Here is a 24,604-nt window from a genome sequence, read left to right on the forward strand (position 1 = left end):
AAATTCAAAATCAAAATAGAAATGTAGAACTAGACTCAACCTCAGTAGGTTGAGTCCAGTCCTCTGCATTGAGACAGGACTAAATCTTATCTAGACTATCCCAGATAAGTGTTTTTCTAACCTGTTCTTAAAATCCTTCAATGAAGATTCTGTAACCTCCCTAGGTACTTTGTTCCAGTGCTTACCTACCCATTCAGCTAGGAAGTTTTGCCTCCTATCGAACCTAAATCTCCCTTGCTGCAATTTAAGCTCATTACTTCTTGTCTTGTACTCACTGCATAAAGAGAACAATTTATCCTCTTCCTCTTTACAACAATGTTTTATGTACTTGAAGGCTATTATCAAGTCCCGTATCAGTCTTCTCTTCTCTTTAGACTAAACAAACCTAAATTTTCAAACTTTACTCAAAGGTCATATTTTCTAGGCCTTTAATCATTTTTGTTGCTCTCCTCTGGATGTTCTCCAATTTGTCTACATCTTTCCTGAAGAACTCCAGTTGAGGCCTTATCAGTGTTGAGTAGAGTGGAAGAATTACTTTTGTCTTGCTTACAGCATGCCTACTAATACATCGCAGAACAATGTTTGTTTATTTGTTTGCAACAGTATTATCTTGTTGACTCTCATTTAGTTTGTGATCCACTATCAATGTACTCTCCATGCCATTATCCAAATCATTTATGAAGATATGGGATGGAAACAGGACCCAAGACAGATCCCTGTGGGATTCCACTCAATATATCCTTCCAGCTTGACTGCGAACCATTGATAACTATTCTCTGAGCATGGTTTTCTAGCCAGTTGTGAAACTATCTTTTAGTTGGCTTGTCTAGGCTATATTTCTCTAGTTTGCTTATGAGAAGTTCATATGAGATACTATCAAACGCATTACTGCTCCCCCTCTAACCACAAGGCCTATTGCCCTGTCAAAGAAGGATATTAGTTTGGATTGACATGATTTGTTCTTAATAAATCATGTTGACTGTTACTTATCACCTTATTATTTTCTACCTGCACAAAAATTGATTGATTTTGTTCCATTATCTTTCTAGGTACCATGGTTAAGATGACTAGTATATAATTACCTGGCTTGTCCTCCTTCACCTTGCTATAGATGGGTACTATATTTGCTCTTTTCCAGTCCTCTGTGATTTCTCCTTTCTTCCAAGAGTTCTAAAAGATAATTGCCAATGGCTCCAATATCTCTTAAGTATTCTAGGATGTATTTCATCAGGCCTTCCAACCTGAAGACATCTAACTTGGATAAGTTATTATTAATTTGTTTTTCCCTATTTTAGCCTCAAATCCTAACCCATTTACAATGATGTTAACTGCATTAGTCTTCTGATTGCTGTTTTCTTCTTTGGTGAATACTGAAGCAAAAAATGCATTTAACACTGCAGCTATTGCTATGTTCTCTGTTATTGTCATTACCTTCTCATTGAATAATAGGCCTACTCTGTCCTTGGTCTTCCTTTTGCTTCTAATGTATTTGTAAAATGTTTTCTTCTTACCTTTAATGTCCCTAGATAGTTTAACTTCATTTTGTGCCTTTGCCTTTCTAATTTTGTCCCTACATGCTTGTGGTGGTGTTTTTTTTTAATATTCCTCCTTCATAATTTGGCCTAGTTTCACTTTTTGTATGATGAGACATTACAATTTATTTGCAACTATTTTATTTCTTTTACAGCAAATTTTGAAATTGTTGGTTTTCACTCCAGTTGGGAACAAAGCTAGATTTCAAAATTTTGAAATCATTTGCAAAACAGATTTTCCATCCTCCACTCAACTGTAGGATATGAAACTGTTAGAACCTCAGATAGAGAGCTTTTACTTAAGCTGTATAGCTTATGATTTTTAGCACTGAAAACCTCCAGTTCATTCCCCAGTACATTAGCCAACATGGTGGCTTGCACAAAAAAGATGTAAAAAAGCTTTTGCTGCTGCTTTTTCTGAACTTAGATCATCTGTGGTATCCCTGTAACAACTTAGAGAAATACCGCTACACCTTGCAACCAGACTTTGCCTCCCTCAGTTAAAGCATACAAGATATTTTTTAAAAGATCTTGTTCTGTTTCACATTTTCACTTGACAAGGTATTGTTTTCATTTTCTAATGTCTGATGTGTTAGCTTTGTGCAAGCAAATATGCTGAATCGTTCTACTGTCAGTTTTGTTTAAATCCTAGTAAACCTTAGGTGATCAATACAGAATGTTGTAATGATGAGGTTTTCAAGTACTAACATGTTAGATATTAAAAATAAAAAACAAAAAATAACTTTTTTGTATTAAAATAATACATTCAGAAAGGTTTTTGAAAACTATCAAGCAGTTCCCAGGCTTTCTTGGGTAAAGGACACACAACTGACCTACAATGAAAATCATTTAAAGACTTTTATTTACCCCTTGCCCGATTCTCACCCCCGGATCTATCATAAACTATTATAAATGTAATGTAAATAAGTTTCTGCTGTAAATTTAGATTCCATATTAATAGCTGTCTCATTTCCTTTACTAACATTGGCTCTTAGCTGCACCCCTTAAAACGCCCAACATTCATTTAACTTTCTCGGTTGTTTCCACCCTCCACCAAGTTCCAAGGTTTGTTTTGTTTTTATACTTCCTTGTCTTTTTCCTTGTATTCTCATAAAACCTTAGACATCCTGGGGATGCCCTTGTTCTATAGATTCACACACTAGACCTCTTTAACTTTCCTCAGACCTCCTGGTCATTCCTGAAGCTTCATTACATTTGATGGGTACTGTCAATTTAATGCTGTTGCCCTCTCCAACACTTCTTCAGACTTCCTTGTTGCCTATTAGCCAGGATGGGTAAGGAATGGTGTCTCTAGCCTCTGTCAGAGGGTCGAGGTGGATGGCAGGAGAGAGATCACTTGATCATTACCTGTTAGGTTCCCTCCCTCTGGGTCACCTGGCATTGGCCACAGTTAACAGACAGGATACTGGGCTGGATGGACCTTTGGTCTGACCCAGTATGGCCGTTCTTATGTTCTCTTCACTAATTCTTTAGTACTAGTAATAAATAAAGATAATAACAATTTCAGAGCCTCTCCTATTCCATTTTATGTCTCTCTCTTCCTCATCTAACTTTCTTTTGGGTTCTCAGAAGAGATCCTACAGCTTGGCCTTTAAAGAAGTGATTTTTCTGCCAACCTGTGTAGGTCTATTGATATTCAAGTATTCAGTTACTACGATAATGCAGATCCACTATAATGAAGTAATTGAGTTTGCAGTGCAATTAGTATTCAGCTTTTAGTACAGTGAGTTGATTTCTGGGTTAATGAGAGCTTTAGGAACTATAAAGGTGACAATGACTTGTCCTACAGCCAATGATATTGGTTAGATATGAAGGTGGACATAACAGCAAACAGTACAGTGACTGCCTTACTGTCCTGATACTCAGTCACAAAGGTTTCATCTTTATTTAAATGTGTTGTCAATGACCTGTAAAGTTAAATGTGGAAAATATAAGTGAAAAATTCTTATTTACTGGTTTTCAGGAAGGGATCCCCACTATTTCCATAGGGAATCCACTTCGCTCCTTTGAGATCACAACACCTAGGTCCAGATTCTGCCCTCGAATGTATGTGTCAGGTTGCCACTGAAGTCAAAGGGAGTGGCATGTGTCCATCCGAGGATAGATTTCAGCCTTTAGAATACAGCTGACAATCAGTGCATAAAATTAGGATTCTATGAGTCTGGCACATAGATGTGTATTTCTTTTCCCTTTAATTCCAATAACAGAACTGATTAGATCCCGGAGTTACTGCATTCCAGTGATTACAAACAATTATTTTAAATTTCATGTACAGATTTGAAACTGATGTCCAATACGGTCCAGGAAAATTGACCTTCAAGGCACTGTACTAGGTTAAATAAATCAAGAAAAGATTTTTTTCAGTACATTTGTTCAATAACATTTTACATATTTTTTAACGAAGTGGGAGTATTCAACTATAATAAATATTATAAATAATAGCATAAATAATGGGAATAAAGTGAAAATAATCATTTTAATTACCAAGCACCCTAATTCCCACAGCCAAAGCACACAGGGCAATAAATTATCTTATCATAATAATGATGAAAAAACAAATATTTATGTGAAACAAGCTCATGAATGAATGCACGTTCTAGGGTGAGCCATGAGTTGTGCAGAGTCAATATCTCTGCTTGTCAGTGTTGATTAATGCCCCTTTAATATATTTTGTCTCTCTCCTTTGACGTAATTTGTACTTGTTATTTATCAGAATTCAAGTGTACTTCTACCTAATAATGTCTCAGTTGAAAAAAACTATTTTTGGAAGTTTAGGTACCCCAAGTCACCCTGCCCAGCTGGACACATATATCAGCGGGGGGAACGAAAATTGCTGCTGTAAGAGAAGGGAGAGGCTGCTGCTTCTGCTTGAAAGACCCATGCAAGGGATTCCCACTCCAAAGAACTGGTAATTCTTGGGTGAGGCTAATATAGAACATTCTTCCAGAGCAAAAAGAAACAAGGCACAATTGTAAGGCCCTGCTATCCTGCCTGGAGAGATGGGAAATGGCCTTTGTCCCTATTCCAGGTGTGAGTAGGTGAATTATAGATTAGAGATGCCTGGGTAGAGCCCTCACCTTTTCTCCCCTCCCACTGTGTGGCAGATCAAAGAGACACAGGGTGAGGAGTAGATAATGTGTAGAATGAAGCTCCCCAGCAATAGTGGACAAAGTAGTGCTGATGTCTCTCCTATGCTTCTCTGCCAGCTTTTAGTGAGATGAGTGCTCTCCCACTGATCCCCACATCTCAGGTCTGCTACATGTTTTTTCAGATATTGTCTTTCCCTGTCCTCCCCCTCAACTGTGTCTTTTATGGGAGGAATGGCACTCTCCCTGGAAGGCTGACAGTTTTTCTGGGATTGTGGAAAAGGGCACATGTGCTTCTTCCCAGTCCCTTTGCTAATTGCCCCATCTATTGTGTCTTCCATCTCTTGGAAGAGTATGACATAGATTGGGGTATTTTTTTAGGGGAATGAGTGGGGAATGGGCCACAGGTGTGCTCTTTACAACCTTTAGACATCCTTTCCTACAGAGGGAAGAGGTTCTCACGCTGATCTTGCCATCCCAGTTCTAGAGAAAGTCCCCCATGCATAGGTTCCTCCTTCTCTATCCCATCTCCAGGAGAACCACAGAAGTTATGCTGCCTGGGGGATGTTCCACAGTTGAGAAGGCAATATCTGGAGTTGTCCTCTATTTGGCAAACTATGTTGCTATCTAATGTATATTATTCTCAAAAGACAGATGGTCAAACTCTGTGCTAACTTGCAATCCTATTCAATTCAATGAGATTTAATAAGGGGCGTAAATCAGTGTTGAATACGACCACAGTGGCATTAGAATTTATCTGCAGTACTCTTGAAGTTCTGATATCTCACTGTTCCTTTATCCTTTGTTTCTACTTCCCTTTCCTTACTTTCTGGTTTTTGTTTTCCTAATGATTCTCTGCCATAATCCATGACATTGTCACTGTAACCTAGGATGTCAAACATACGCCAGACTACTTTCTCAGTGCCAGCATGTCACACTAGAATTTATGTAATTGTGATCAGCCAAGTGTTTTATTTTGATCTTCAATCTGTGACGTTAAATTAAAGTTTGGATCTTATAGGCTACATTCATTTGGTCCCACTTACAGAACATGGTGAACAATTTATCCAGTCGCTGAATAGTTGCCTGGCACTTTTTTCATGTCTTTATTGACTTGTTGATTCAGCTGCCAATCTAAGACAATTTTACAGCCCACAAGTGGATACATCACATGGTTGACACACGTCTCTCAATATGCCAAAATCTTCATAATGGGTACCTAATAGACAAGATATATATTTTTATCTTTTTGTTGGTGGATCTTTACTCTTGTAATACTGTGGAAGTCCATAAAATAATACTAACTGAAAAAGAATCTGAAAATGAATGCCCTTCTTCATGTGTGTTCTCTATTTAGCAGCACATTTTTAAATACACCTGTTCCTTTTTAGCAGACTTAGCCTGCAATGGTTTAAGTTTTACTAGCTACTTGCACATGCTAGAGGGAAAGGACTCCAGTGATACCATGGGAAGAGAAATTACAGGCCCTATCTATAGAAATTGAAATTTGGTTTGGTGGTTCTACTGAATATTGTGGGCTCGATTTTCTGCTCAAGGGGCACAAAGCAAACTGAAGTCTATCAGATTCCCACAGGAGAATTCTCCCTGTGTTGGGCGAATCTCTGCCAATGTAAAGCCAGTTGATGTAACCCTGTACCAGCTTCCCTACCAACTCTGTGTAAAGGGGAGGACAGAGACATGTAAGTGGTGGACTGGCAATGAGGCAGACGTGGAAAGGGTTAGAGTGGAGTAGAAGCCCCTATGCCTGACGCTCCACTGAGGTAAATTCCACTAGACAAGTTAGATTAGGTTCTCTAGTGCTCTGCATTCCATTGAGTGGCTGAGAATCATGGAGCCACAACCAGCTCACTGTGAATCAGGGCCTGTATGTTTTCTGAGCAGATGAGGAAGAGGAACAATGAAGCAAAACAAGCCCCCCTAAAAAAATTTTCAACAGAGGGTACCTTGAAATTGCATGAGATGGAGAAACTCAGGTCCTGGCCCCTTACCCATCATATGTTATTCTTGGCCATATTCAGAGGTGAGTAATTAAATTATGCCTTCCTAAATTGCTCCTTGTAGCTGAAGTATAGTGTTGCTGTGGACAGATGACACATTTCGCCCCAAAAGGGTTGGCCTTCAGAAGCAGGCAAAGTGATCCTCTGTTTGTAATAGTGTCTGAGGATCCCTCTGGGTGAAAGGTTTAATGTAAATGTAAGATTGGTAACATCATCAATCTGCTCGTTGTTTGGGTAATTCAATTCATTAGTGGACCATCAACCAGTCTTCTCAGATCCAGCACAATGGAATATCATAAATGTAAGGTTCGTGTGTCATTTCAATTTAGTGTCACGTGTCATTTGACCTTTGAACAGAAATATTGAGATTGGTTTAGTCTGGATAGCTGTTCTGTCTGGAATTGGCAGATTACATTTTTAAAGGTCCTTGTTTTTAAAACATACTTCTCTTTCCTGTTACATTAAGGTGTCTGTCTAATAACAGAGGTAGTATAAAGTTTTCTGCTCTGTTGGATCTGCTTGTTATCTTGGGTAGAAAAAAATGAAATCATATGACTAGGAATCACTTACAGAAGTAAATGCCACTCTGACAGGCCATAGGTAAATTTGAAAGGAAAGTAGAATTCAGAAGAGAATTTTGCTGCCATTTAAATTATGCATTTTTAGAGACATGAATATGGTATCATGCAATGTTGCAATAGGTTTATGGCAAAGATAAAATCTTTTAGAAAATGAAACTGAGACAAACAACAAGTGTTATTCTACATCATGGGCCTGAGTATCCCCTGGCAACACCTACTGAGGAAAAAATCTCTCTGAACGTTTAGGCTTTTACTTTTTTATTTGATAGTTTCAGGTCACACATCCCCTAAGATTCTTTCCAGATGTATAATAAGTAAAAGAATAATAAAAATACAGAAGTAACTGTAAAAAGATAGGAAAAATCATTTGTACTAGCAGCTTTTTAAAACTACACTGCAAATCACTTCAGCAATTCATCCTTACATCACATTGCTGAAATTAATAATTTTAATTAACTGCTTACATTCTTTTGTTTTTTGAAAATGCTTAAATTTCTTTCAGCTGTGCACAGAAATACAATATTAGTAGTTTCTTCAGGAATTCATTGTTCAGATCTTTTAGATTCATGCAATCATTGACTTACCAGTTTCATAAAACTGGTGGAAAATTGACTAATCATGTTGAAACTAGAGTAGACAATTCTGAGCTGTACTGTGGCATGTTTATTGCAAATAAATGGTAGTGATCCTATAGAAAAGATTTCAGTGCTGTGACAGATATTACCCAACACAGATCAGCGTATGCAACACTATACCTGCTACTGGAACACTTCCAGGCAAAATCAATAGTGGTTTAGAATTTCCGAAGCCAGCAGTAATGTGGAATTGTTAATGTCATCCATTCAGTGCAATACTTATAACAGAGGGCAGTTACATCCTCCTGACTAAGAGATGATGAAAGTAACTCATAGGAGGTATAGAGATTATAGAAAATAAAGTTATAAATAACATTACACACATTGAAATATACTGAGTAGTAAAATTAAATTATCCCAAAAGTCAGCATTTTTGAAAAGCCCACTCTATAACATTAATAAAATATCTAAATGGATAATATGTATATTTCTGCAATGAGATCTGCACAGACCAACATTTGTGTGTTGTGAATCAGACTGCTAAACTGTGTCCTAAATTTCCTATGAAAACAATTTAGACTGGCTTCTGGTTACTGCAGGAGAATGCAATCTGATGCTTAAAAAAGAGATGTCAAAAGTTAGAATAAAATTATGATAATTACAAAATATATATTATATATACAGGTCTCTGTTCTTGATTTACAAGAATGGTAAAAGAATGAGACTGATGATAAACAAATAGAATATATAACTACATATTAGAGATTTTTGTTTGTTTATATGACATCATGATGAATATTTACATTCTTTTGCATTGGTGAAAGTAGCCACAAAATCTTTTACTAGTAGCTATCTACTTAAACAAAAAAAAAAAAGAATAAAGAGAATCCACTACAGAAAAGACGGTTACTCACCTTTGTAACTGTTGTTCTTCGAGATGTGTTGCTCACATCCATTCCAGTTAGGTGTGCGTGCCGTGCGTGCACGTTCGTCGGAAACTTTTTACCCTAGCAACTCCAGTGGGCCGGCAGGTCGCCCCCTGGAGTGGCGCCGCCATGGCGCTCAATATATATCCCTGCCGGCCCACCCGCTCCTCAGTTCCTTCTTGCCGGCTACTCCGACAGTGGGGAAGGAGGGCGGGTGTGGAATGGATGTGAGCAACACATCTCGAAGAACAACAGTTACAAAGGTGAGTAACCATCTTTTCTTCTTCGAGTGATTGCTCACATCCATTCCAGTTAGGTGAATCCCAAGCCATACCTAGGCGGTGGGGTCGGAGTGAGAAGTAGCGGCACGGAGCACTGCAGATCCGAAGGCCGCGTCCTCTCTTGACTGCTGGACCAGGGCGTAGTGGGAAGCAAAGGTGTGGACCGATGACCAGGTCGCCGCCCGACAGATTTCCTGGATGGGCACACGGGCGAGGAAAGCCAGCGACGACGCCTGCGCCCTGGTAGAATGCGCAGTCACCCGGCCCGTAGGGACGTGGGCCAAGTCATAGCAGGTCCTGATACAGGACGTTACCCATGAGGATAACCTCTGGGAGGAGATAGGAAGCCCCTTCATGCGGTCCGCTACCGCCACGAAAAGCTGGGGGGATTTGCGGAAGGGCTTGGTCCTCTCCATATAGAACGCGAGAGCCCTACGGACATCAAGCGAGTGGAGCTGCTGCTCCCTGCCTGAGGAGTGAGGTTTCGGGAGAAAAACCGGAAGGAATATCTCTTGGTTGATGTGGAAGGACGAGACTACCTTGGGGAGAAAGGCAGGGTGTGGCCTCAGCTGCACCTTATCTTTGTGGAAGACTGTATACGGGGGGTCTACCACAAGAGCCTGGAGTTCCGACACCCGCCTAGCTGAGGTGATAGCTACTAAAAAGGCAGTCTTCCAAGAGAGGTAAAGCAGGGAGCAAGTAGCTAACGGATCAAAGGGGGGCCCCATGAGCCGAGACAACACCAGGTTAAGATCCCAGGTTGGAGCAGGGAGTCGGACGTTAGGGTATAAACGTTCCAGCCCCTTAAGGAATCTAGACACCGTCGGGTGAGAAAAAACAGAGCAACCATCCCCACCCGGGTGAAAGGTGGAGATAGCTGCCAGGTGGACCCGCAACGACGATATCGCCAGACCCTGTTGTTTGAGGGACCAAACGTAGTCCAAGATATTGGCCACCGAAACTTCCATAGGGCGGAGATCTCTCTCCACGCACCAACAGGAGAAACGCTTCCACTTGGCCGAGTATGTCGCCCTCGTGGAAGGCTTCCTGCTGCCCAGAAGCACCTCCCTCACCGGTGTGGAGCAGCGCAGTTCAGAGCCGGTCAGCCACGCAGGAACCACGCCGCTAGGTGCAGCGACTGCAGGTCCGGGTGACAGAGAGTCCCGTGCTCCTGGGTAATCAGGTCCGGGTGAAGGGGCAGGGGAACTGGGTCGGCTATGGCCAGGTCCAGCAGCATGGGGTACCAATGTTGCCTGGGCCACGCCGGGGCTACCATGATCACGCGAGCCCTGTCCCTGCGCACCTTCAGAAGGACCTTGTGAACCAGAGGAAACGGGGGAAACGCGTAGTACAAGTGGGTCGTCCACGGAATAAGGAAGGCATCCGCTATCGACCTGGGCTCCCTGCCCTGAAAGGAGCAGAACGCCTGGCACTTCTTGTTCCCCCCGGACGCGAAGAGGTCCACACGGGGATAACCCCACCTCTGGAAGATGGAGAGGGCGATGTCCGGGCGAAGGGACCACTCGTGCGATAGGAAGGATCTGCTCAAGTGATCCGCCAGCGTGTTCCGTACTCCGGGGAGGAAGGAAGCTGTGAGGTGAATGGAATGGGCTACACAAAAGTCCCAGAGTCGCATCGCCTCGTGACACAGGGGAGAGGATCTGGTGCCGCCCTGCTTGTTGATATAGTACATGGTCGTCGTGTTGTCGGTAAACACCGCGACACAACGACCTCGAAGCTGGTGGCAGAACGTTTGACAAGCAAGGCGGACCGCTCTCAACTCCCGCATGTTGATGTGCAACCTCACCTCCTGCGGGGACCACAGGCCCTGCGTTCTCAGGGTTCCCAGGTGGGCCCCCCAGCCGAGATCTGAGGCATCCGTTGTCAGGGACACCGAGGGCTGAGGTGGGTGGAAAGGGAGCCCCGCACACACTACGGACTGGTCTAGCCACCAGTCGAGAGAATCTAACACCCCTTGGGGGATCGTGATCAGCATGTCTAGCGGCTGCCTTGCCGGCCGGTAATGTTCGATGAGCCACAACTGGAGGGGCCTCATGCGGAGCCGAGCATAACCGGTCACAAACGTGCATGCTGTCATGTGGCCTAACAGGGTTAGACATGTCCGCACTGATGTCAAGGGGGCTGCCCGCAGTCGTTGAACGATCGCCGACAATGCCTGGAACCTCGGCAATGGCAGAAGAGCCCTGGCCACGGTGGCGTCCAGGACGGCCCCGATGAACTCCACCCTCTGCGTGGGGATCAGGGTGGACTTGTCCATGTTGATCAAGAGGCCCAAAGTAGCAAACAGGCCGGTGATCACGCGGACATGGCTGCAAACTTGCAGTTCCAACGTGCCCCGAATTAACCAATCGTCTAGGTAAGGGAACACGTGGATACGACTGCGCCGAAGATGTGCCACAACAACTGCCATGCATTTTGTAAATACCCTCGGGGCCGTAGAAAGGCCAAATGGGAGGACTGCAAATTGGTAGTGAAGGGGGCCCACCACGAAACAAAGGAAACGTCTGTGGTGTGGCCAAATGGCAATGTGAAAATAAGCGTCCTGCATGTCGAGGGTGGCGTACCAGTCTCCCGGATCCAGGGATGGGATAATGGTCCCCAGGGATACCATGCGGAACTTCAACTTCACCAGGTATTTGTTGAGCTCTCGCAGGTCGAGGATAGGCCTGAGGCCTCCCTTGGCCTTGGGGATCAGAAAGTAACGGGAATAAAACCCCTTGCCTTTCTCGTTTTCCAGAACCGCCTCTATAGCTCCTTTGCTGAGGAGCGTCTGTACCTCCTGCTGAAGGAATTGCTCGTGAGAGGGGTCCCTGAAGAGGGACGAGGAAGGGGGGCGGGAAGGAGGAAATGATATAAACTGCAGGCGGTATCCCGTCTGCACCGTGCGTAAGACCCAGCGGTCCGATGTTATTTGGGCCCACGCCGGGAGGAAAAACGAAAGGCGGTTGGAAAACGGGGGGGAAGGATCCGTGGGGGAAACTGTTACTGTGCCCTCGGGCGCACCTTCAAAATGCAGGCTTGGGTCCAGGCAGGGGCTTAGAGGAGCCTTGATTCTGCCCCCCTTGGTTCCCCGAATGCCTGCGCCTTCCATTCCTGCCACGGCGCCTATTAAGGTCCTGCCGTTGACGGAACTGGGGATATGGCCTGCGCTGCTGTTGCTGCTGTGGCCGGAAGGGTCTGCGCTGCGTTTCCGGTGTGTGCATCCCGAGGGAGCGCATAATGACCCGATTGTCCTTTAGACTCTTAAGTCTGGGGTCTGTCTTCTCCGAAAACAGGCCCTGGCCTTCGAACGGGAGGTCCTGGATGGTATGTTGGAGCTCCGGAGGAAGGCCAGAGACCTGCAGCCAGGAGATACGGCGCATCGTTACCCCCGAAGCGAGGGTGCGGGCAGCCGAGTCTGCAGCGTCCAAAGAAGCTTGCAATGATGTACGCGCCACCTTCTTGCCCTCATCTAGGATGGCTGCAAATTCTTGGCGGGCGTCTTGCGGCAGCAGCTCTTTAAATTTGTCCGCTGCTACCCATGAGTTGAAAGCGTACCTGCTGAGCAGGGCTTGTTGGTTCGAAACCCTGAGCTGCAGCGCCCCAGCCGAGTATACTTTGCGTCCAAGGAGGTCCATACGCCTGGCCTCCCTGGATTTGGGGGCTGGAGCTTCCTGCCCATGACACTCTCTGTCATTTACCGACTGTACCACCAGGGAACACGGTGTCGGGTGGATATGGAGGTACTCATAGCCTTTAGAGGGGGCCATGTACTTCCTCTCGACGCCCCTCGCCGTAGGGGGGATGGAGGCTGGTGACTGCCAGATAGTATTGGCGTTGGCCTGGATCGTCCTTATGAAGGGTAGGGCGACCCTGGTGGGAGCATCCGACGAGAGGATGGTGACAATCGGATCCTCGATCTCCGAGACCTCCTCGGCTTGTAGGCTCAGATTCTGAGCTACTCGTCTAAGGAGGTCTTGGTGCGCCCTGAGATCCAGCGGGGGGGGGCTACTGGAGGAGGTGCCAGCCACCGCTTCATCAGGGGAGGAGGATGAGGAGACCCCCGGCAAGAAAGTGTCCAATGGGGGGTCCCCCTCGGCCCTCGCCTCTGTCTCAGGAGCCAGAGCGGAGTCTTGCTGCTTGGACCCTTCCTCTCCATCCGGGGAGGGAGGGGGGCGAGACAACGAGGCTTCCGGCACCCTGTGCTCCGCCGTCGCAGGCCTAGCAGGAAGCTGTTGGGGGCCCTGGGCTTGATGGTATGCCCATGGGGTCCAAAACCCCCACTGCTGCGGGCCTTGGTCTTGTTGTGGCGGGTCTGAAAAGAGCGCCGCCTGCCGGTCGGTGCCCAGCACATACCCGCTGTCCGTTTGCGAAGAGACCGACGGCTGCCTAGAAGGCCACGGCGGGGCCGACCCTGGCTGGTAAGGGTCTGCGCGGGTCGGCAGCGACGATCTTGTCGGTGCCGGGGATCGGTACCAGGAGTCATAGCGGTGCCGGGATCGGGACCGGGACCGGGTTCTGTCTCGGTGCCGGGATCTGGACCGGTACCGGCCGCCGCTTCGGTGCTGGGATCGGGACCGGGACCTGCCACCGACGCGGTGCCGGGAGGTCGACCGGGACCGGGACTTGCCACCAGCTCGGTGCCGGGAGGTCGACCGGTGCGGCGAGTGACGGCGGGACTGGCTCCTGGAGTCACGGTGCCGGTATCGGCGGCTGGAGTCAGACCGTGACCGTCTGGAGGTCGATCGGTGCCGCGAGTGCGACCGGTACCGCCGAGGGGAGCGGTGCCGGGACTGCGAGCGGCGATGAGATCTTGACCTGCCGTGACGTCGGGACCTGGACCGCGAGCGCGAGTCCCGAGACGGTGCCGACATCATGGGCTTGCCTCTAGATGCGACCCGCACCGGAGGTACCGGGGGTGGCAGCTGAGTAGGCTCTGTCAAGGCAATAAGGTCCCGTGCCGAGGCGAAGGTCTCCGGCGTGGATGGGACCAATATCTCAACCCCAGATCTTATGGGGGAGCTTGGCGGCACCGGACTCGACGGACCCGCCGGGCCCGGAGTCGACGGTGCCGGCGGCGCCGCGGCCGATGTTGAGGCCGGGCGCTCCAGTCGTGTCTGCCTGGCTGGAGTAGCAGACGCTGACGGTCTTGGTTCTGCACCCGGTGCCGGAGAAGGTCGGTGCCGGGGAGTCTTTCCGGTGCCGGTGCGATCCGGTGCCGGCACCGAGATCACAGCCTGCGAAGCCGCCGGGTCAAGTGCCGCCTCCATAAGGAGAGTCCGGAGTCTTTGGTCTCTCTCCTTTTTTGTCCTGGGCTTAAAAGCCTTGCAGATGCGGCACTTGTCCGATCTGTGCGATTCCCCCAGGCACTTCAGGCACGCGTCATGGGGGTCGCTGGTAGGCATAGGCTTCTTACAGGCCGCACACTGCTTAAAGCCCGGTGAACCAGGCATGAGCCCGGTGCCGGGAAGGGCTACAGCCCCCGGCGAACAACTATTTACAACCTATTTACACTTAATTACTTACTAACTATACTTAACGATCTAACTAACAACTATAACAATAACGAGAGATAACAAGGAGAGCTAGGGACGTGGAGGACAGCTATGCCGCGCTCCACAGTTCCAACGACCGACACGGCGGTAAGAAGGAACTGAGGAGCGGGTGGGCCAGCAGGGTTATATATTGAGCACCATGGCGGCGCCACTCCAGGGGGCGACCTGCCGGCCCACTGGAGTTGCTAGGGTAAAAAGTTTCCGACGAACGTGCACGCGCGGTGCGCACACCTAACTGGAATGGATGTGAGCAATCACTCGAAGAAGAATACTAAAGTTAGATACTTTCCAGTTGCCTTTATGTATAATAGCAATAATAATATAATTACCCCAAAATGATGAATGAAAGGATCAATCATGTTTTTCAAACCTAGAAGATGGGTCCTTTTAAAGAGAGTGTATTTTTCATGGTGATTCTCATTAACTGTCATTTTTAACAATTGATGTTTTAAGCTTCCTTCCTTCCTTTAGAGGTTTTTTTCCCTTTACCTCCATTTCCTATTCTTTGTTCCTTTATGTGCTTTATGTTGGTGATAACCATAATTAATAATCAGGACTAGCTGCTGTTTCATTTTTCATGAAACAAAATCATTCAGCACAAAGAATCTTACAAGTGTCTTCAAAAAAGCTCTCTTTCCCGTTCTTTAACAGAAGATAATGTGTTCATGTTTTGATTTGCCTTTAAACACAGGCATCTAAAATGCTTAGTACCTGATCATTTCATATCCGAACAACATATTTAAGTTATATTTTGTACTTTCAAATAATTGCTTTCAGGTTTATTCCCGTTGAGTGCCGGGGACACCCAGCAGTCAGAAATATTTTACAGATGCTATCTTCATGACATTCAGTTCATACCTCATCTCCATTATCCCTGATGTAATGTGGTATTTTTGGCTTCAGGAAGATAATCCAAGACTGCTATCTCCTGTCGGCAAAATAAATAAATAAATAAAATATTACAATACGCCTAAATCCAGTTGTCTATGCTACTTAATAGCTATTTCAGTTGACTTTAGCTGGCAAATCCTTTATATCAAACAATTCCTTTCTTCTTCCCCTATAAATGTGTTTTGTTATACTTCTGGGTGATTATGATATACTACCCAGGGGTCGAACTGATAGAAGGAAAATGCAGAGGAACAAACCACTTCTGCCACTTTTCTCCCAGCTATCTATCTAACTGATGAACTGGCTCTTCTTGTGATAGTATCTGAGCACCTCATGATTATTAATTGATTTCATCTTCATAACACCTCTGTGAGGTTAGGCAGTACTATCCTCATTTTACAAATGGACAACTGAGCAATTGTGTAGATTGTGATTTGTTCAAGCTTGCTCATACCAAATAAGATCATATAATAAGTCTTTGGCTGATCCAGGCATTGAATCCACACCTCTTGAATCCCAGTGCAGGGCCCTGTCCACTAGATCATCTGTCCTTATAAGTCCTGCACGTGAGCACCATCACCACAAATCCTCACCACTACAACTCTCAGTTGCAGAGAAGAGTGGAGTACTGTGAGCTAGCAATATAGAGAGAGAGCTCACCCCTTGGCTTTGAGTGGTTCAGGATCTTGAGAACAGAGAGTGTGAGGAAAAGAAGAGACAGAGAAGGGGGAACTAGTGGAGGGACAAAAAGAGAAATGTGGTTATTGCAATGAGAAGCGATACAGAGAATATGGCAGATATTGTGGAGTTGAAACGGTCAGTGAGCAGTTTGCAGAAGGGGGTGAAATGTGTGCAGAAAGCAGAATAATATAGGCTGAGAGCTTAATCCAGGGGTCAGCAACCTCTGGCATGTGGCTTGCCAGGGTAAGCACGCTGGTGGGCCGGGCCAGTTTGTTTACCTGCCGCGTCCACAGGTTCTGCTAATCGTGGCTCCCACTGGCTGCAGTTTGCCGCTGCAGGCCAATGGGGGTGGTGGGAAGCCCCGGCAAGCACATCCCTTGGCCTGTGCCGCTTTCTGCCATCTCCATTGGCCTGAGCAGTGAACCACGGCCAGTGGGAGCCGCCATCGGCCAAACCTCCGGACGCGGCAGGTAAACAAACTGGCCCAGCCCACCAGGGTGATTACACTAGCAAGCCATGTGCCAGAGGTTGCCAACCCCTGACCTAATCGATCGCTCACTCCTCAATCGCCTCCTCATCCTCAAGCATGTGAGTAGCTCCAGTGCAGTTAGTAGGAGTTATTTGTATGTTGTGAAGGAAGAAGAGGTCCAATAGAATTGAAACTGTTGTTAAAAAAAATTCAAAAGAAACATTTCAATTTAGATTTTGTTTAAATGTACATCTGGCATTGCATACACAGGTTAGACATCACTTTTCAGCATATAGTCACAGTAGAAAGCATATCTGTACTAACGACAATTCAGTCTCAGAGCAACTATCAGCTAAATTAGGCCTCAGTTCAAGAAAGCATCCCTAAGCAGTACAGCAAACATGTGCATAAATCCCATTGCTTAAAGTTAAGTACATACTTAAATACTTTCTTGAACAATCATGGGCTTAAGTGCATGCTTTGGTGCTTTCTTGAATCGGAGTCACAAGAATAATAAATAAATCATGGAACAATTGAATTTTCATTTTCTTTGTCTTGACAATGGATTTACATCAGCACATGCTGTTTATATGAGGACTGGGTTTTTTTATTAATGGATACTTTTCTTTTTCAGACTTGAGTCTCCAACTAGATCTTTGATAATGGAAGCTCCCAAGGGAGTACAAGTTAGTGCAGCTGCTGGAGATTTAAAGGCAACGTGTAGGAAAGAACTGCACTTGCAGTCCACAGAAGGGGAGGTAAGCTCAGTCTGCAATGAAATACTGTGCAGTTCTATCCAGCAAAAAAAGTAATGATATAAAAAATAAATTATAAAGAAACTATTTAAGTGATACTGTATGTAAGAACCAGGTGTATATGGTAAAAAATTCTCTATAGCTGCCTAAATTTAAAAGTGGATTTACTTCACCCTGGCTCATAAATTATTCTTTGTTTGCTTTCTAAAAAAATCATGTGAATAGTTACATTTTATTCACACCATTTCTCTCAGAAAAAAGAATGTTAACAAAATACAGATGTGAGTATTTGTCTTAGAAATAGCATGGCATGGAATGCTGCTTAACAGAGCAGCAGAGGACAAGTTTCCCCAAATCTGTCACCAGAGTCCTGGTACAGAGGTAGATATGAGCTAGGATTTTGCATATATACACAATTACATTGTGTGAATGTGCACAGAGTGTGTTAAATTGAAATTTTGGACCCAATCAATGAATCTTAAATTTGGAATGATATCTTGACAAGGCCTGAGAAAGAACATATAACACCTCTTCCTAACTTTCCCCAATTCGGTTTAACTGCTCTCTCGCCTTAAATTATTATTGCCTCTCTGAGAGATTGAAAGCTCTACTTCAATGATATACCACACCATCTATGTGATATTTCAGTGATAAGTTCAGTATGAATAGATGTTTGGGGCAGGACTTTCCGCTTGTGTGGGCGTTTATACCTGTGCAAAGTGGGTATAAAATGCTACCAGAGCAAAATGAAAATCAGATCCTTGGTTTTGTTGTAACTCAGTTAATGTGTGATAGTGGTGACTGGAATGAGAAAAACTCTTCTAATTTTCTTACCTAAAAATGAAATAATAATAAGAAATTTTGGATGATAGCATCTAGAGAGCTCAGTTCCCAACTAGACAATTCAGTGAAGTGGCTAGATTTTCAAAATGTTCTTAGTGGGAATTGCTGGGTTCCAAGTACTTTTGAAAATCTGGCCACTTCATTTAGGTACCTAACTGAAAACTGAGCTCTTTTGAAAATCTGTCTCCTTGTGTTTATATATCACAGCTTCCCCAAAGAATCGCAAATGTTTCACAAACTATACAAAATGCATATAACAGCTTTGAAATATATCCACATCTGTGGTGATGGGTAGCCACCAACCATTGCACAACATGGTGTATTACAATACATACAGGAATGTTGTGGCCAAGGACTTTGGGTCAGAGCTCTACTTTTATGAAAATTTCCAAGGGATCTTTAATTTCCATGCAGCATACTTAAAGCACAATGATATTTTTTCTGGCACTAAGCCTAGATTCTCCACTCTTGTTCTGTGCCTCTTTTTCAATTTTTCTTCAAAACCCACTTCTTCCAACAATCCCTTCATACTAGTGCAACCCTCAGAAAATCTTATTTAAAGAGAAGGAATGTATATGATGCATTTCAAATGACCCAAGGAAACAGCTGTTTTAGAGCAAAACTAAACCTTTAGGCTCAGCATTCTGCAATGGACAGCATATGGCCAACGAAACCCCCTAAAGGTATGTCACAGTAACCATTTCTCCCATGATTCTCTCTAGCTATGTGGGTTGCCTAAACAACTTCATTCTTTGGAGGCATAGCTTATTTCTCCACACAAATGTTTCTTCCACTGTTTCCACTGGTCATTGTGTCTGAGTGGAGGGAGTGAATTTGTGTCTTTGCCCACTCCCCATCCACTCCTCACCCATTCTTAGCACCTTCCCACAGACTTTCTTATAGTGGAGAATACAGGTTGTACAGTTCTTCTCTCATGTCAACCACTGAGGAGGAGGAGAGGGCAAAAATAATGTGTCCAATGTGACCATGTTAGGATTAGTGACAATCTAGATTTTATTTCTACTAGCCTCCAACCTCCGTTACCCTTGCCCAGTCTAATACGTCCTTGAGTCATATTGCGTTTTCCAGCTAGTGTCTGTGTCTTACTACTCTTGCTCTAACTTTAATGGCATTTCTCATGTACGGATGTAATACTCAAACTTTTTTTAAACTGTTAGCTCTTTGAGGCAGTTTCTCGGTTCAGCACTATGCCCATCTATGGTGCTGTTACAAATGTTTTATTATAATAATAATCATAGGTGCTGACTCCAGGGCTGGCGCACCCATGGAAAACAATTAGTGGGTGCTTATCACTCACCAGCAGCCAGCTCCCCTCCTTCCCACCAGTGCCTGCCACCCGCCAGTGTCCCCACCAATCAACTCCTCCCCATTCCTCCCAGCAGCTCCCGCCCACCGCTATCGGCTGTTCTGCGGCATGCAGGAGGCACTGGGGGGAGGTGGGGAAGCGGAGATAAGGCACACTCAGGGGAGGCGGCAGAACAGGGGTGTGAAGAGGTGGGACGGGGTCTGGGGCAGAGCAGGGGTTGAGCACTCCTGGGTCAAGGAGGAAGGTGGCACCTGTGATAATTGTGAACCAACGGTTGTGAGGATAACCTCTAGCCCATGGGTTGATGAGGGATTTTGTCATGTACTCTGACTGCTATTTGCCTTCCTGACAATTCTTCTGAAGAACTGTTCTCTTATCTCCATGTAAGGTTTTTTGTAAATGACATTCAATGACCTAGTTTAGCCTAGATACTTTGGTAATGAGCACATAAGGAAAGTTAAATTGATTAGATTCTTTATCCAAAATTCAGATTCACTTAAGTATTCAGACATAACTGCCTGTGAATGTCATGGTGTTGTAGCAAGATTGACAAAACTATTCAGATGATAAAAGAAGGCTCCATTCTCAGATAAGGGTTGCAGATATTTTACTCCTAACACAAGTCTCTGTTTAGAATGTTAATAAATTATCTCAACACAAACCTGACAGGTTCTTGGCTGAATACCAAATTGGAGCATTTGTTTAATTCTTAAATCAACATGAAAAGCATGGAAACCAAAACTTTATACACATCTGGGATTTCCTAGGTATTTGATTCCATAATGATTTGTTAATTCATTAATAGTTGTCATGAAACATTACTTTCCTGCCCACCCCCTACCAGACAAGCAGCACCCCTAATAGATAGTTATCATAGCAAAAATTATGAGACATTGTTTAATTCTTCTAATGCTGCTAACTTTTATGTTCAGCAAAAGAACATCCATGGATCTGTCCCTGAATAAACACAGGAATTCCATACTGGATCATACTAAGGTCCATCATATCTGATATCCTCTCTCCAACATTGGGCTGTACAAAATGCTTCAGTGGAAGATGTAAGCAATCTGCACAGGCAAATAATTTGTGATTCCCTGCCCCTTTGGACTCATCCTGATGTCTAACTGAGATTGCTTTAAGCATTGAAGCATGAAGATTAATATCCTTTCCACAACATTTTTGTTACCATTAATTATGATAACTGTGGATATTCTTGATCTCCATATAAATGTTCAATCCCTGTCTCCATCATGTGAAATTTTTGGCCTTAGCAACTTTGTGTGGTATAGCAAATGCTGTGAGGAGGTGGTAGGGGGTTTGCTGGATGTAGAGATAGCAGATATCTTACCCTCTTTCCACTCCCCTCTTCCCTCATCCCCTACAAAAAGTCCAAGTGTCCTTATAATTCCAGGTTCTGGGAAACAGAGAGCTCAAGAGATTGGTAGCAGGCTACCACACTGGGTTCTTGTGGGTCAGCATTTCATCTGTCATCCGGGTCAGTGGTGACAGCAAATAGTACTGACTAACTGATGGTAGGTAGGGAACTTATGAGTCATGATCTGGCAGACTTAATTCAGTTCCTAAGGGACAGATTTCCACATCAGAACATCTGTATCACAGTTGCTGGAATGCATGTCCCCGTGTGCTTATATATGATAGTACCAGAAGCACCAGAATGCCATTCCAGTTCCCAGCAGATAGCCCAAAGACTTACTGAGCATGAAGACTAAATTATCTTTTTATCCCAAAAGTGGCCCTTCTAGAATACGTTTTGGTTGAGCAGTCTGGAAGAGCATGACTGTTGATGCCTATTTTGTATTTTTCTGTGGACATGCAGGGGACTTCAGTGTTCAAGGCTAGCAGTCCAGCACCATTCATGTGCACTAAGTTGTATAAGAAATTGACAAAGCAAGTACGTGGAGAAAAATTACATGAGAGAATTTCAATCACAGAGACTAATACAATTAAAAATTATTCCTAATAAATAGTTTACAATCTACTTCCTTGTTAGCTTACTAATGACTAGAGAATTTATCATTATTGTTCTATTAGTATATCACATTCATAAGTGCAATCAGATACATTTTAAAAGTAATCTTTGCCCTTCTGTAATAAACACAGCCTCTGTCAATCAGTCTTTGTGCACACGGTGTTTGCCGTATTAGAGACTAGAGGTTTTATACTAGAAAATAGTTCTTTTGTTTTGTTCATATACTACCTAATCAAATTGAACTTCATAAGGTTTGGAGACGTTTACTTATTCTGTAAATCACTTGAGATAAATGTATTGAATCTGTATTTTCTTTCTGTAGAAAATATTACAAGGAAGGAATTGTATAACACTTGGAATAAATTTGTTATAACCATATTAGCAGAACATTATGAATTTGCCATGGATTAAGCAGTGAAAGATAGACTTCTCTTTTATTTAAGAAGAATTTTAAAGTTTTGTGGGATTTTTTTTGAAGGCTATAACAGTTTACCAAATACTTTTCCTCCAGTTCTATTTCTTGTGCAGTATAATCCTTAGCCTCTCACAGCACAAACTGAAAGTCTTTGCAAGCATTCTAGCTTCTGCTGGTTGATGCATTTTCTTTTTATTTACTTCAGTATTATAATAATCCTTTTATCCGTATTATAAATAATAATGCATGATCCCAGATTGAATACTGGAGGCTGTAATTTAGTCTCAGGTTCTGCTGCCCTTTATAAAGCACTTGAGTTGCACCCTTGTGATTCAAGTTATCAGCAGAATCCTTTGATTCAATTACAGCTTGGCATTTAATTGTGCACTATGTATTGCTCTATAAATATACCATAGCCAATGGTTTAAAGCAGCAATCATTTACACATAAAATGGAATCAGAAACTCTGGGCATTAAAAGATCCTATCAGCTCACATAAGAGGAAAAAAGAACATTCCGTCATTGCAAATGCATCCCCCTGGCTTCTAGTTGACTATTACTTCCACATATAAACACAGAAGAAAAGTTCAAAGATGTTCAGATCATTTCTGAATAATGCTATTTGCATCTTGTACCTAGTAGCTTTTGGTACTCCTGCAAATAAAAGTTTGTTGAGATGAACCAAAACATTACCAGCATATAACAGTAACAAGTTTAAAGGATTATTTGATGGTGGCAACTCAGTAGTCCAAAATATGACTTACCTAGCCCAGCTCTTATGAAACCTAATTCTGATTCTCAGATTTACCCAAACTGCTCCCATGTAACAGACTCTGAACTTTAGCAGCATGACATTGGCTAAAGGCCAAGTGTACTCAAGAAAAAAGACTCTTGGTATGTCTACACAGCTGCTGGGACAAGTCTTGCAGCCTGGGTCAATAGAGTTGTGTTAGCAGGGCTCATGCTAGAAAGTCCACTAAAAATAGCAAAGTGGACATTCCAGGTTGGGCTGGACTTTGGACTCTGAAGTCTGAGGGGTACGGGGTGGGCTTCAGAACCAAGCTCTAGCCCGAACCAGAATCTCAAAGCAATGTCTACACAGCTATTTTTAGCATGGTAACCATGACTGCAAAACTTGCTCCCAGCAGCTGTGTAGACATACCCTCTAGTCATATATGCGAACATATCCATCTTTATTGTCACCTTGTCCCCCCACTCCATCTCCCTTTGTTTATCCACCTTTTGTGCCTAGTTGTTATAATCCTAGACTGCAGGATGTCTTGGGGAGAGAATTGTCTTTATTTTTTTAATTTATACATTACCTAGCATAATGGGGCCCAATCCCTGTCTCAGGCCTCTGACTACTACCATAATAATAAATAAATAATGACATTAAAAATTATGCTGAATATTATGATATATATCTCACTGAGACTGTTGACATTCATCCCCAAGGAAGTGGTTGAAACACCATTATTTGTATCTTCTCAAACCTTACAAGACATTGACAGTACACTTTTCTCCTGATCTTCTGTGGCTTTTTATCCTTAATATCTTTTGCCTTCTGTGACTTATTCATCAAAATAAATGATATCATTCAATAAAAAAAATTATGATTATTGGGTCAAACTTCAATTTTAGTTACACTTGTGAAAATTCCATTGAAGTCAACAGAGTCTCTCCAGATTTATAGCTGTGTAACTGAGATCAGAATTCACTTTGGTCATCTAAGTATTTATATGGCTCTATTTATCTGGTCCAGTAAGTTTGGAAAGAAGTCTGAGCTACCTGATCTGTTGACAGTGAAGGTTGTGACTACAGCTGGCTGGAAAAATTTGAGTGAAATGTTTTTTGTTGGATTTTCCTGATTCATCAAAATCAAAACATTTTTGTGGAGAGGGTTTATTTCTGATAGGCTTAGTTCTGTTGGAACTCCATCAGGCATGTTTCTTACCAGCCTACCTAACAGCAGCTTCCATGCTCCCAATTCCTTGACCGCCATCTGGTGGACTGATAGGGAGTCCCAGTTCTTAAGGTTCATGGCTCCTCAGCATACAGGGTTCCAGGAAACAGCCCATGTGGTGGTTTGCCTTGGAGCAGGAAATGCTTGGCTTTCAGAGGTCACAGCTGTGGGGCGAGCCACCAGGCAGTCGACCCCAGAGCTATGGCTCCATTTCCTTCTGCAGAGAATTTTGAAATTTGTGGATTTTGTTCTGCATTGGAACAAATCCAGCCTTTGAAATTTCTAAGTCTTCCTTGAAAATGAATGACTTTTCTCTGCCTGGCTCTAGTGTTGCCTGAGTAGGAATGACTGTTTGAAGGCAACTATAATTTCAGGTATGAAATAATGCCTGAAGTGAATTCATTAAAAATTAGTGATAAACAGAATTGGGAGAACAAATAAGCAGTAGACAGCTATTCTGTTGGATCACCCTTCATAGTCTATTGGATCACCCTCAAAATAATGCTTTACAATTGTATTGTGTTTTTCATCTTCAGATTACTTTGTAAACTCTAACTAATTATATATTAAAAATGTACACACTTGGACTGAGGTGGAGATGGACATAGGAGACGGAAGTGTGGAGAGTCTCTGGGTTAGGCTAAAAGGGGTAAAAAACACAGGTAATGTCATGCTGGGAGTCTACTACAGGCCAC

General features: G+C 43.7%; 1 protein-coding gene across 1 annotated transcript in view; it reads left to right on the top strand.

Annotated features, from left to right (window-relative positions):
• Positions 1-24,604, top strand: part of SGCZ (sarcoglycan zeta) — a 592,995-nt gene that overhangs the window by 560,437 nt on the left and 7,954 nt on the right. The window contains exon 7 of the mRNA XM_050947972.1: positions 17,251-17,374. Coding sequence (XP_050803929.1) covers positions 17,251-17,374 — 124 coding nt within the window. The remainder of the gene's footprint in view (positions 1-17,250; positions 17,375-24,604) is intronic.

Source organism: Gopherus flavomarginatus, chromosome 3 (genome assembly GCF_025201925.1).
Source record: "Gopherus flavomarginatus isolate rGopFla2 chromosome 3, rGopFla2.mat.asm, whole genome shotgun sequence".
Lineage (NCBI taxonomy): Eukaryota > Metazoa > Chordata > Testudines > Testudinidae > Gopherus > Gopherus flavomarginatus.